The 14,074-nt window shown below is 47.2% G+C and overlaps 1 protein-coding gene across 1 annotated transcript in view; it reads right to left on the bottom strand.

The window, feature by feature from the left end:
- The window catches only part of GFM2 (GTP dependent ribosome recycling factor mitochondrial 2), a 316,398-nt gene that overhangs the window by 205,727 nt on the left and 96,597 nt on the right, over positions 1-14,074 (bottom strand). The window contains exons 9-11 of the mRNA XM_078675255.1: positions 13,568-13,628; positions 12,159-12,344; positions 1,232-1,312 (exon numbers count right to left, since the gene is read on the bottom strand). Of these exons, the coding sequence (XP_078531381.1) occupies positions 1,232-1,312; positions 12,159-12,344; positions 13,568-13,628 (328 nt within the window). The remainder of the gene's footprint in view (positions 1-1,231; positions 1,313-12,158; positions 12,345-13,567; positions 13,629-14,074) is intronic.

Genomic DNA, 14,074 nt, shown 5'->3' with positions numbered 1-14,074 from the left:
CCCCAAACTCCAAAGAAACTGGCAAATAATAACACAAAGGTTGGAGGAGGCCACAAACTGTACAACTGTACCAAGAGCCTCACTTGTAATGTTGGGGGTATGGAAAGATGTGTAGGCCACGAGCTACAAATATTACTCCTAAACCTGGACTATATGGTGGCAATCTGGGACATGGTCAAATATGGGGCGGGCGGACACCTCGCACGATATGAGATTGGGAGATGGACATGAATGCATATATGATTGTGAAGAAGGCAATATATAGAGACTGGGGCTGCCCACAATAATTTGCCAAGATATGTGGGGGGTGGTGGGTGGGAGGAGTGGGATGGAGGTGGGGATGGGACAGAGCACACACAGGAGATGGGTTGCTCTCAGAACCAATGGATCAATAACGCCATATACTCTGGGACTACAGCGAACATTCATCACTTTCTTCTCATGTCCCCTAACTCTCTCCCTCCCCCCAACACTCCAAACTGAATCAATATTGCTGGCCTGGAGATCTACAATGAGAGGTGATTGTACCAACTGATAGACAAAGAAGAGTAAAAAGCTTGCATATGTGTGTTTGTTTCGTATGTGGTGGGATACTGGTCACAAACATGGTACTGGGATTGTTATTGTGTTATAACAAAAACCCAATCAAATATATTGTTTAAAACACTGTGCTAAGATAGTCTGCATTGTCATGTAAATGCCTCACTTAGGGGGATTGCTCTTAAAGCGATCTTACTTGGCCACAGCAGGATGTTAGTTACAGTGGCTCATAGAGTTCTTATTAATATTGTTTCTATGAAATTAAGTTTTACATAACTCTCGACTGTAACCTGATGATTCTGTTCACATAATATTGTTACAGAAATGTTAGCTCTTTCAACATTTGAAATTCACATACTTCAACCAGCAGAAAACAATGGTGTGCATTGTACAATTATTAGGAAGATCTCAAGAACTACATCTCAAGAACAACATAGCAAGAGATATTTTAGAGACCGGGCAATGAGTATGGTCAATTGATCAGATCAAACATCATTGAGGGGAAAGACCCTAGAACACAGAAAGGGGCAAATCTTACTGGACTGATAGGGTGAAAAGGTCAGTAACAGTCAAATTCATAAAGAGAGTACAACCTTCCAGCATTATTGATGGGGAAATTAGAACAGAAAAAGGGAACAACAAACTACGGCAAAACAACCACAGTTGAAATCATGGCAGAATCAGAATTTACCTCTTCCACAGGTAATCCATCAGGATTCTCACTGAAATCTCCTAAAACCAGCTCAGCAAACTCATCATCCAAATCCGCAACCTGCAGAAAGTTAGAGAAGTTTCCGGAGAACATCAAAAGACAAATACACCCAGCTGAATAATGTAATTCAAAAACAAGTTTAAGTTAGTTTAGGGAGATTGAAGCATCTTGTGCAGCTTAAAAATGTTATTGCCTATTTGTATACAAAGCACTTAAAGGAAAATTGTATTTTTAAGTAGAGATGAAAACGTAAGAAATATATAAGAAAATAAATGATGCATTTTCAAGAGGTTTATGGCAATTTGCAAGTATATGTGATTATTTCTTCAACAATGCAAAACTATCCCATATAACAGCAGCAGCAACTGCTCTGGGGATTTATGCAGTTGGGCAAAGCAAGAACATGCATACCCATGGTGGGCACCCAATCACCAAACACAGAACCACATTCTTACTACTGGCAGAGATTTATAAATGTCAGCCCCACAGACAACCACAAACAGTATAATTCTAAGTGTGTTTGGGCTGGGGGTGGTGGATGCATGTTATTTCTATCAATAAATAGAAATGAATAGAGTAGCCAGGAATAGGGTTTGGCCCAGAAGAGATCCTAAAGTCACAGTCCATAGATGTGAATATCAAATTCCCCTTAGATGATGATTTTGTTTTAGGTGTAGGGCCACTAGTGAATTTGTGTATAGTGCTTAGATACCCAAGAAACTTATATACAAGTCTAGTTATAAGGTGCCAACACGAATTGACTGTTACATTCATCTACTGAAGTTTGCTTCGAAAGAAGTAAAACTGCAATATAAATCAGGACAACCCTTTTCATTATCACATTACTACTTTGTATGTTCTTTATTACACAAAAAGAGAGCGTCAGTCTGCCACACATTTACATTTAAACACTTATCTACTCTGAAGACAGCGTCTCACAGGAGGTAGCCCCTTGCTTACATTTTTAATTGTCACTAGCAACGAAATATGCACCCTTATACTTGCTTCGTGTAGTAACCCCATTCAGCAGCAAGAACAGTATGTTGGAAAGTGAGGGATTACATGGGTTTGAGGTTAAAAGAGAAAAAATTAAAACATATCTATAAAATCCACCATTTTATACAGTCCTTCTCTATTCGAAACCTATGTGATGAAATCAGAGTATATTAGGCGCAAGTTCCTGGTACTTTTTCTGAGCTCCATTGAGGCGGGAGAAAAGGAATTATGAGCATCAATGACAGCAAAAATACCAGCCTATAAAATGCTTGCATAACTTTAGACTTGATTATCTTCTATGCTAGTCATCAGGAAAGTAGGGAGAGTGGTGAGGAATCTGCAGGCAGATTGTGTGTCTCCCAGAAATATTGCTACTGAAGATAAATAACTTTTATCCAAAGAAATCTCTTTCTGCAGATTCCTCACCTATGAGTCCCAAAGCAATACTTCCCCGGGTGGGAGGTAAGATCGAGCAGTGTTGATTAACCAGGAAACTGTGCAACACACTTCTGGTTAAGGACCAGTCTGTGGGTGCTTGAGCTGTGAGTCAGTAATGTTTAGCAAAAGAATGCAAGGATGAGCTGGGACCTCATGGCACCCACGAGAATGCTTCTAGAGAGAATGCTAGAAGCAGCCATGGCCCTAATGAAGTCAATCAATCAATCAATCAATCACGACATTTGTATAGCGCGCTACTCACCCGGGCGGGTCTCAAGGCGATGGGCACAAAAGCTCTCCGGAGGGTCTTTCTTAGCTTAGGCACAGCAGGTCTGGCTAAAAAGAATTTCCCTAAGAGAAATGGTGCATTTGGATTCAGCTTTCACATTTTTCATTTTTAGCTGAAGCGAAGCAGACAAAGAAATATTCATCCATTCTGTCCTGTCAAGTGTGAGCAATGTTAAGGACACAGAACATCAGTGGCACCGTCTAGGCAGCTGCTGCTCCTCTCTGGTGGGATGAGGAGGAATAAAGAAGGACAAAAGGGTAATGGGTTGAGGTTGTAAAGGTCATTAACTTTACAACCACACACAGATAAGTATCATTTTAGGTAAGTCGGGTGAGGGGGTATGATGGCAGCTAGGAAGAACCAATGCATCTCAGTATAAAACCAAAAAAGGTGGACAAACAGAGAGGGCCTGAAGTTCTTTGTCTCAATGGGCTGAATTTTCTTGTAACAGCATAGTCTTCAGAGTGAGAAGTAGAACCTGGCAACAGTGCATTTCTGTGAATGGGGAATCCAAGAGCAAAAGAAAAACAAGATTCAAGATTCCAACTACGGAACAAAGTATGAAGTCGGAGGGAATAAGTTAAGTAAACCTTTTAGGAAATGCAACACTAGTGGGCAAACAAAGAAGGTTGGCTGGTTAGGGAGGCTCATGAATGGGGAAAGGGCAGACAAATAGCCCATAAGTGAAACTACTGCCAGACCTTGCAGAGCAACAGCGAGTCACAATCAAGCATAATTGAACATCATCTGTTCCAGTGACCTGCCTAAAAGGATTTCATAGGTTATTTCCTGGCAGCCAACATGGCGTCCACACCTTCCGCAGGAAGGCAAAAGAACTGTAGCTGGCTCAATCTCTACACATGCAGCCATAGAGTTTGGGAATTTAAGTGGAGGATCCAACCATTCTGCTGCGAGAGGAGTGGCTTGAAGCGGAGTGCCAACACATCAGTGCACCAGATCCTTCTTGGTCAACAGGACCTGCAGCTGAAGCAGAATTGGTAGGAATCCATATAGAAGGCCCAGAGACTAATCTGTAGGTATTTATCCAGGTAATCACAGAGAGGAAAGTGTAAGATATAGAAATTAGGACACTTCCTGTTTTCAGCTTTGGTGGAGAGGTCAATGTATGGACACCCCAGCCTATGGACGATCATCCTCTGCCACTTCTGGAAGTATTTTCCATTGGTGGTGCTTCAGTGAGGTGAGAGATGACAGAGTATCCACTGACATGGTGAGTGAACTTGCAAGGTGAGCAGCTACCAGGAAAATTCCTCATATTTCGGCCCACTCCCACAGGCAAATCATACCTCATTGCAGGATCTATGACTTCACACCACCCTGTCTGTTTACATAATGCACAGTGTTAGTACTGTTTGACAGAATACAATTGGTGTTTGAGATTGAAGGAAGAAATCTCTCCATAGCAAGATGGACCCCACCGGCGGCACCAGCACTTTTATGTGTAGATGCTGCTCTCACAGGGACTCGCACCATCATGCCTCCCAAATCAGCACCCCAGCCCAGTAAGGAGGCATCTGTTACCAAGGCAGCTTAAGCTTGCATAGGGCTGAAGGAACAAAGCACCAAAAGGCTGCAGTGGCCCATCCAGCAATGCAGATCCATTTGGACTAATTAGATGATCTGCATAAAAGCAGTAAAACTCTGTTGATGTTGGAGACACGTTCTTCTCAGGCCCTACTAAAGGGCCATCACCTGGCATCTACATTGTGGCACCAATTTGATGCACGAGGCCATGAGACCAAGCAGGTGTAGAAGTGCAGGACGAAGATCCATGTCTGATTCAGAAATGTCGAAATCATCTCCTGAACATCCATGATCTTCTGAAGAGGAAGGGAAAACATCATATGGTCTGTGTTCAGGACTGCTTCCATGCTGATTCATTTTTGTATTGGAGTGTAGTGAGACTTCTGGGTAATGATAGTAAAGATCAAGACATGGAGGATAGCCATCATGCATGGCCAGAATTCTTCAACCCGTGCCAGGACCTCCATTAAACACATCAGTCATCCAAGTACGGAAATACAGGGATCATGACTGCTGCAGTGAAGCCCTTTCGTAAAAATGTGTGGTGTAGTTATCAGTACAAACAGCAGGATGGCAAACTGATAGTGCTAGGACCCCGCAATAAATCTCAGATAATGCCTGTGGGTGAGGAGTTTTGGAAAATTGAGTCGGGGTCCTGGATATCTAGGGATGACAATCATTACCCCCATATAGGGCCAGCAGTACTTTGCTCAAAGAAAGCATTTTGAACTTCTCCTCCCAAATGAGCAGGTTATAGAGGTGAAGATGTAGAATGGGCCTCGGACCATTGCATTGTTCTTCTTGGTCACCAAGAAGTAAAACCCTATGCCTCTATAGAATTGGTTTGTCTCTAAAATTAAGGCATGTTGGGGTGTGGCTACGAGTGTCAAGATGGCAGTCACATTTTGGGTATGCTCCGGACCCCTCTGTCATCCGCTCATTGCTAATGCCAATCGCTGGAGCTAGAACCACATTGACGTATTCCCAGGGGCTTTTGCTTGCCTCAGGGAGAATAATATCACCCTTCGAAGCTGAGGCTCTGAGCCCTGCCGGTGCCGCAAATAGGTAGCTGATCTCCACAACTAAGATGGCGGACCCGTGCTGCTGAGGGAGTCCTGGCCCGCATCTGTGGGGTCCAATCCTGCAGTACACCAGTGGTGCTGTGGAGCGGCTCCTGGGCCGTGACCTCCTCCACCCCCTTGCTTGAGTGCATCGGGGCAGTCGGACCCACTTGTGAGACCACCTGGAAACAGGACTGCCGTGGACCCGTTGCCTGCACCGCCGACCGGAGACTGGGGACTCCACACTCCGGTCTGCACCGGGACCGGCTGAAACCCCAGTTCAGTGGAGCAGGAGCGGTGAAGAGGCGGTGAAGGCGGCCCACAGTTGAGCCAGGCAAGTCATCCTCTGCCGCGAGGGAGAAGGTTGGGCATCTCCTGTGGCAGGCAAAATGGCGGACCTAGGGCGCTACGGGACCCTGACCCACACTTGCAAGGACTGCGCCTGTGGGAACCTGGCGGCTGAGAGGCGGTTTCCTGGCCTAGGTCTCCTCTGACTCCGGACTCTGATGCACCTGAGCCGCCAATGGGTAGAAAGAGGCAGATCTGAGGCTCGAGTCGAGACCCGGGGATTGGAGACACCGGGGTCCACCCTGTACAGAATACCTCGGCAGTTGTAGGTGAGTGGAGAGGGTGTGTCGCAGCGGCGAGGTGGGCGCCCAAGGTCCGGGCCTGCTGGGGGTCATCTGCAGAGGTCCAATCACCGAGGAGTTCTGTGCACAGTACCTCCCGGCTTGAGTATGCCTGGCATCTCCAGACATAGCCACGATGGCGGCCTCGAGATGCAGATGGAACCCTGACTTGCGCCATTGCAGTCCAATCCAGCAGTGACCCAGTGGACCCGAAAGGAGGTGCCTGGGCCTGGGTCCCGGCCGGCTCCAGACCCGGGCACACGGGGAGGCCTGGAGGAGGGACCGGAACGAGCCCGACGCTCGGAATATAGCCCAGAGGCCTGGAACAGCTCGGGGATGCCTGGGGTCCGGGCCTGCAGCGACTGCTCCTGCAGAGGTGGAGCCCCCACTCATTGCCTGGTACATAGGGCCTTCATTCGAAACAGATCCCGCTGTGCTTCACTGCAGGAGAAAAATCCATAGGTAAAGGGGACCTACCCGAGTGGAGTCCAGGAGTCGCCCCATCTGTCAGAACGGGGACATCCCAATACGGATGTGGGCTATGCTTCACCCACCCGAACCCAGGTAACGCTATGTGGAATAGGCCTACGAATAACTGCTACCCGCAAGCCAGATGTAAGGCGGCGAGGAAGAAGCTAGACAACGACGGGCGATCCCCGGTAAGCAGAGCAAGTGAGGAGCGTGTGCCAAGGAGCCAAAAAGGAACATTGTGAAACGAACTTCCCACGCTCACAACAGGGACATACACCAACTTTACACCCAGGCTCTCTTGGTCCTGGATCCCCAGTTGGGAGCGGGAAAGGCAATTTTGTGGCCAAAGAGGCATAAAAGGAGAATGAAATATCTGGGGAGCCCCGAATCGAACAGACAGCGACCCCAATAGTGCCAACGCCCATGGGGCCATCCCAAGGGAGATAGAAGACCCAGACACAAGGCAACCTGGCCATGATCCATCATGATCACCCATTTCGGCGACCGGAGCCGTGCTGGCCACTGGATGCAGGTGACACCCCTCCCCGTTCCTTCACTGACTTCTAGCAGACCTTGTTCAACTCCCTAACGGCAGCAATATTCAGTAGCACAAGGACAGACAGTAGCGCAAGGATAAACCAGCAAACCTCCCCCCTCCCAGACACGAATTGAGCAAATTCCAATGACTGTTGCTGCTGCCAGTGCTGCTCCCAGCAGTGCTGTCCCATCACCTGGAGGGGATTTGGCCACTATCCTTCAAGCGATCAGTACGTCCCAGGACTCAGTGGAGACTAAAATTGGAGAAGCACGAGTCAATATGGCTCTCATACGCCAGGATCTTTGCAACACCACAGCTAGAATCACGGAGGCGTAATCTCTCCTGTTCTTCGTAGAGGACGAAGTTACCACCATAAAGTACCAGATCTCAAAGCTTCTCTCAGACCTCGGAGCTTCACAGGTGACCCGAGGATGCAGAAAATCATTCACGCAGAAATAACCTCCGTCTGGTGGGTCTTACGGAGGGCACGGAGCCCGCTCAAGTGGCCCCATTCATAGAAACCTGGATTAAGTCCTGGATGCCAGAGGGCCGCCTATCTGCATGGTTCATGATTAAGAGGGCACACTACGCACTTGCACCTTGTCGTCCCCCAGGAGCACCGCATAGACCCGTCATAATGCGCTTCCTCAATTTCAAAGACCGATATGCCATTCTGCAGGAAGCTCGCTCCCAAGCCGACCTGTCCTTCCAAGGGAATAAAGTTATGATCTTCCTGGACTACACCAAAGAGGTACCGGCGTAGCGAAGATCGTACAATCTAGTTAAACAAAAGCTATGCACGCTTGGCCTCTCAGATACTCCTGTTCCCAGCCCGAAGAGAGTGATCCACAACAAGAACTTTTTTCTTCGACACCCCGGAGGCGGTATGGAGCTGGGCCACAGAAGAACGACCTCTGACCAGAGGGGCCAAGACCCCCCTCCTCAGCAGTGAGAGAACAGTCCAATAACTATAACAGGTGGGCTTCCAGACCACCGGGGCGTCGCAACCTGTCCCGCCAGGGGCGTGCAGCAAGTAGGAAAAAATCATCGTAGCGGGAGCCAGTGGCCAGAAGCACCTCTGTGTCACCGGCAGGAAGGATGAGCAGGAGTAACACGCCAAAAGACCCGTGAACCGCTCCCAGTCACCGGCAATGGTAGCAATCCCTGACTCAGAGCTTTCATGCTGCCCAACAATTTGACCTAAGGACCTGTGTGCAGCAAGAACCATCATACTAACGCCTTTATATAGGTAAAGAATTCCAGACTCCTGAACTTGGAAACCTCCGTCATTATGGAGGGGTCCATCACTTCGTCCCGGTTATACAATGTTTGCTGTTGTTTTAGTTCTCTTTTACAGGGTGACAGATACTTCTGGGGTTAAATTATGGGGAGGGGGGATGGCTGGGGGGCTTCTCTGGGGGTTTTGTTACTTGTTTGGGGTTGTTTTATTTAGGCTTTATGTGACACGCGACAAGACAGACCTGTACCAATCACACACTACCCCCCCATGCGCCCCACCCACATGGTGCACTCCTGTGAGAGCCCCATTACACCCTGGCCCATAAGCAGCCACATTTTAGCATTCCCACTCATGGACACCACCCATCAAGACCTACAATCCCAGTGGATCCTGTCCTGAAACGGTTACGCACTCCTCGACAAGGTGATGTGTACCGCGGTCCTGAAGACCTCAAAACGCTCTAAGCCTGATGTGGCCATGTTGCAAGAAACTAATCTGTTAGGGGATCAATGTTCATTTCTCACCAGACAGGGTTATGACAGAGTGTATAATGCAGGCTTCACGAGGGGGTCCCACGGAGTGGCGATCCTCCTCCATCGCTCCCTCCCATTTGTTCTGAGCCAAATAATCTGCAATCCCCATGGGCGTTTTCTGGCCCTCTTGGGTGTAGTGGGGGGATGCTACCTCAACATGATCTCTGTCTATATGCCTCCAGCAGTCTTCACCCCCTCTCTCCACGACCTCAGAAACCTTTTGTCTTCTCTGCCCCAGAGTGTTACCGTGGTGGGAGGCGATTTTAACGCAGTCATGAACCCTGAAAGTGATGCATCTGGCACCCCTGCCCCACAGCGAATTAGCTCCGCTAAGAAACTTACCGTCTGGGCCTCCCGTCTGGGGCTATGTGATGTTTGGAGAACATGGCACCCTTGCCTCCACCAATACACACACACATCAGCTGCCCACCATACTCACTAACTGATGGATATGTTGTTTATGCCTGCCCCGACTGTAGACAAATTATTGATGTCCACATGCTCGCCCAGATGATCCTGGTGGCTTCCAAGCAGAAGTGGGGGTGGGGAGGCGGACACTCTGCGTTCTGCCAGTGAGGAAGGAGGTGGTCCAGTCCAGGCTTTGTTGCGTATCCCTGCGTTGTGGAGGCATGTGTGTAGGGTGTGGTGGCAGATGGTGTCGAAGGCGGCTGACAGGTCAAGGAGGAAGATGGCCGTGGTTTTGCCGTTGTCTAGCAGGGTCCTGATGTCGTTGGTGGCGGCGATGAGGACAGTATTGGTGCTATGGTTGCTGCGGGATCCAGATTGGGATGAGTCCAGGGTGTTGTTCTCTTTAAGGAAGCGTATCAGTTGTCTGTTAACAATCTTCTCGAGGACTTTCACCGGGAACGGGAGCAAGGATATGGGCCTGAAGTTCTTGAGGTCCTTAAGATCCGCCTTGGGTTTCTTGAGTAAGCCGTTGATCTCGACATGCTTCCAGCTCTCAGGGAATGTGGCGGCCTCGAAGGAGGTGTTGATGATCTTCCGGAGGTGGGGTGCGAGGATGGTGCTAGCTTTGTTGAAGATGTGGTCCGTACAGGGGTCAGACGGTGAGCCGGAGTGGATGGTGCTCATGGTTTTGATGGTGTCGTTGTCGTTGACGTGGGTCCAGGAGAGCAGGAGGTCGATGTTCTGTTTGGATGTCTGGAGATCGGCGGTGAACCAGGTGATCCATTGCCTGTGTCGGCGGAATCTGTTGGTGGGTTTTTGGCGAGGGTGGCTACTAGCTGGTCTTCAGTGGCCTTGCTCCAGCTGCGGTGGGGGGTCAGTTGATGGTGATGATGTGTGGTGGGTTTCTCAAAGGTGAAGTGGAGGCAGTGGTGATCGGTCCAGTGGAGTTCGGTGGTGTGGCTGAAGGTGACTTTGTTGGTTGCTGAAAAGATGGGGTCAAGTGTATGTCCGGCGGAGTGAGTGGGGGTTGTGACGAGCTGTTTGAGTCTGAAGTTGGTGAGATTGTCGAGCAGGGTGGTGGAGTTGCTGTCGTTGGCGTTCTCAAGGTGGAGGTAGATGTGACTTGGACCAATGTGCCAGGGGATGTGGGGAAGTGGGCACTTCCTTTCAAATTATCTGGGCATGTCCTAAAATTCAGCGATACTGGGGTAGAAGTGACGAGGGCATGTCTGGGGTGACGGGCCTGCCAATGCAGATGGACGCACGCTGGCACTTGCTGGAGTCACAGGGGATGTCAAGTGGCCCACACATACCAACATCTGGCTCATGTTAGCTGCGGGGGTGGCAAAAAAAAGCAGAGGAAGGGTGTGGGGGCGTCGGACCCACCAAGAATTGAAAACTGGAAATACGATCTAAATTGGTGTCACCAGACAGAGACAGTCGGATACAGTAGCAGAGGCTGTCCCAAAAATGGGAAAAGATCTCAAACCCATGGGAAAAATATAGAAAATAACTGGGCAGGGTGGGGGAGCAGGGGAACAGTATGGATATGATCCATCTGGATCTCCAACTGTGAACCCCATCCTATACACGTAATTATTTGCACCCTGTTTTGATGTTGTCAAATTAACCTACATCTGGCTCATGTTAGCTGCAGGGGTGGCAAAAAAAAGCAGAGGAAGGGTGTGGGGGCGTCGGACCCACCAAGAATTGAAAACTGGAAATACGATCTAAATTGGTGTCACCAGACAGAGACAGTCGGATACAGTAGCAGAGGCTGTCCCAAAAATGGGAAAAGATCTCAAACCCATGGGAAAAATATAGAAAATAACTGGGCAGGGTGGGAACCCCATCCTATACACGTAATTATTTGCACCCAGTTTTGATGTTGTCAAATTAACCTGATTTCTGCTTCAATTGTAATGGTGAGTTGAGCCAATGTTCAATAAAAAGATTTTTTTTTAAATGAGAATGCACAGAAAAACAGGAACTTCAGCCAGCTTGCCAATAGGTGCCTACTATACTCTGATGTCATCACATTCAGTGGATCAAGTCGCGGCTAAAGCAGCATGTCGCTACCTGGCAGCCCTGAACAGCCATTGCTGAATACAAAATCTCCAGACCAGTCTGGTGCTTTAAGGGGTATTCATAAGGCATGGAATCGGCAGGACAATGGATCCAATAGAAATACATTTTACCTGTTAAATATCAGCAATCACCAGTACACCCTCCAGTCTTTAGCACTCTTCTCTATGCATTTAAAAAAAGGACATTCTCATTTGGTGCAACTAGTTTGCCAGAACCAAAACCCAATTTTAGGCATGTTAAGGTACTTAATCCCTTGTCCGCGGGGCTAATTCCCCCGCTGTACTGGGGGACGGGGGGAGCAAGCACAGCGCATCGGAGCTCGTGATGACCTCAGCTTGTCATGAGCCACGGTGGCCGAATGCTCATGACGAGCTCAGCTCGTCACGGCCACAACGGTTTCTTTGGAAGGCTCAGCACAGCGGGGGAATTAGCCCTGCGTTCGAGCGTTGGAGCCGTTAAGACGAGCTCAGCTCGTCATGAGCACACGGCAACTGTGGCTCATGACGAGCTGAGCTCGTCATGAGCATGGGAGGGGTTAAGGAAGTGCAGCTTCTGCTAACCTGAAATAGGCCCTGTACACTACTATATTATCTAGCAAGGCTATTAAATAACCCATATAAATACAAGACTTGCAAAAAAATGGTTGTACATATTTACTTTAAAACTTTACTTGTTCTATTAAGGCAATCCTTGCATCTTTGGCTTCCTGAAGTAATTCCGGAGGATCTGCATCTGTCAGAGGGATTCTTGCAAATGTACGCCCATCATCCAAACCAGGCGTAGACATCCAAACTATTTTCTCTCTGGTCACAAGGTCAACCAGTCCATTAAAGGATTTGGCTACTCCAATTGGCAGCTGTAAATGCAATAAAATATTAACTAATATTCTGGTATCATATGTGTCCTTTATTATCAAAATTCATGATACTTTTCTTTGAGCTACACAAACCGCCTAAAATAGTGAAACACTTCTAATAGAAAGAGAGACAATTACCATGAAAGGGGGGATCAATACAGAGAATGCTTGCCTATATTCCAGCTTATTTTTATTCTACTTCCTTTCTCAAAGTTGTGCCAAACACAGGCAACTGGGAGCAAGATGCATGGTGTTTGTAAATGTGACACTTGGAAGTGGAATTAAATTTAAATGATGGGTTTAATGGAATCCTTATTAACAAAGTTAACTCTTCAGTTTAATTTTCTCCCATTTCAGAGGGTTGCATTTACACACAGCAGGCATCTTGCTCCGAGTGGCTGGTAGACATGGTGTCATAGTTATAACTGAAAAATACTGCCATTATTTTAAGTGGGAGAAATTTAAAGTGTAGACAAATGTTCAAACAGCATAATTTTGCTATACATTGTTGCTTATGTGAGTGAATGTCAGAAGTTGTCTTCGGCAAACTGTAAAACTACCTGAGCCTAGAGTTACTGTAGGTATCTTTTTGGTGCAACGCTCCTTTGAGTTGTTTCAACATCTACAATTTAGACAGTTTCATATTTTGAAGCAGAAAGAGGAAGGTAAAAAGGTTCCACTCTCTTTGTGTCCTTGCGCTATCCATCTCTTTCCATCAATCCATTCGCTCTACTCTCTCTGATCACGTTCCCTCTGCCTCCGTTTCTCTCTCTCTTGAAGCCTCCCCATGCCTATTGCAATTGAGCTGGGGGACCAGAGGAAAGTGACAGATGCACTAGGATTGGTCCCAGGATTTCTAAACAGGCCTCCAAGGGCTCCAGCTCACAGGGGACACTCCTGATGGAATAGAAGCGCTGTCCGGTCCTGCTCCACAGTTTGTTATTCTAAGAAAGACATCATGCTTTCAAGACTACATACTATCTGTTGTCAGTTTTTTTTTTACCCAAACCCACTCTTTTGTTTGGATTACATACCATTCCTTTACCACACTTTTGTCTGGATAACCTACCATTCCTTTTATTTTAAGCATTATGAAGCAACTGCGAATATGAGCAAATACTTATAATAATGTGTGCAGCCCCGAAGGCAAAAAACACACCAAACTAAAATGCAGTAAAATAAGTTAAGACCTACTGAAATGCTTGACATATGTTTTACATTACCTGCAAAAGTAAAGGCTTAACCTTCAATTTTTGCTTGATGCTTTCAACAGAGTAGGAAAAACTAGAGAGGAGAAAAAAGTCACATATTAAGTAATAAAGCAGATGCCCAACTCAATGAGATCCCTGTATCCTATATTTATATTTGGCTCTATCAAATATGGATCTCGCATATATCTCATGAGACTCTGTCTCCCTTTCCAGAAAACTTGATTCTAGAACGTAGAGAAACTTCCTGCCTGAACTTCTCTCTCTGATCTTGGAATGACAGAATACAAACCAATGTCCTCAGCAGGCTATTTATAAGGAGGCTGAGGTCCCCTGAACTATAGTAGCAGGAGATTTTCTGGAAAATTAATATGTGAATTGAGTCAGCAAGGATCAATAAATTAAATCAAATTAGCGGAGGGGACATACAGTACATCATTTGTTAAAATGTATTAACGCAATGAACATTGAATAGGTTGCAATTTCTTATAAATTGCACTAAAAAAATAATTACGTTGTTAA

This window comes from Lissotriton helveticus, chromosome 2_1 (assembly GCF_964261635.1).
Source record: "Lissotriton helveticus chromosome 2_1, aLisHel1.1, whole genome shotgun sequence".
In the NCBI taxonomy this organism is placed as follows: domain Eukaryota; kingdom Metazoa; phylum Chordata; class Amphibia; order Caudata; family Salamandridae; genus Lissotriton; species Lissotriton helveticus.
This window is presented reverse-complemented; position numbering and strand designations above follow the sequence as displayed.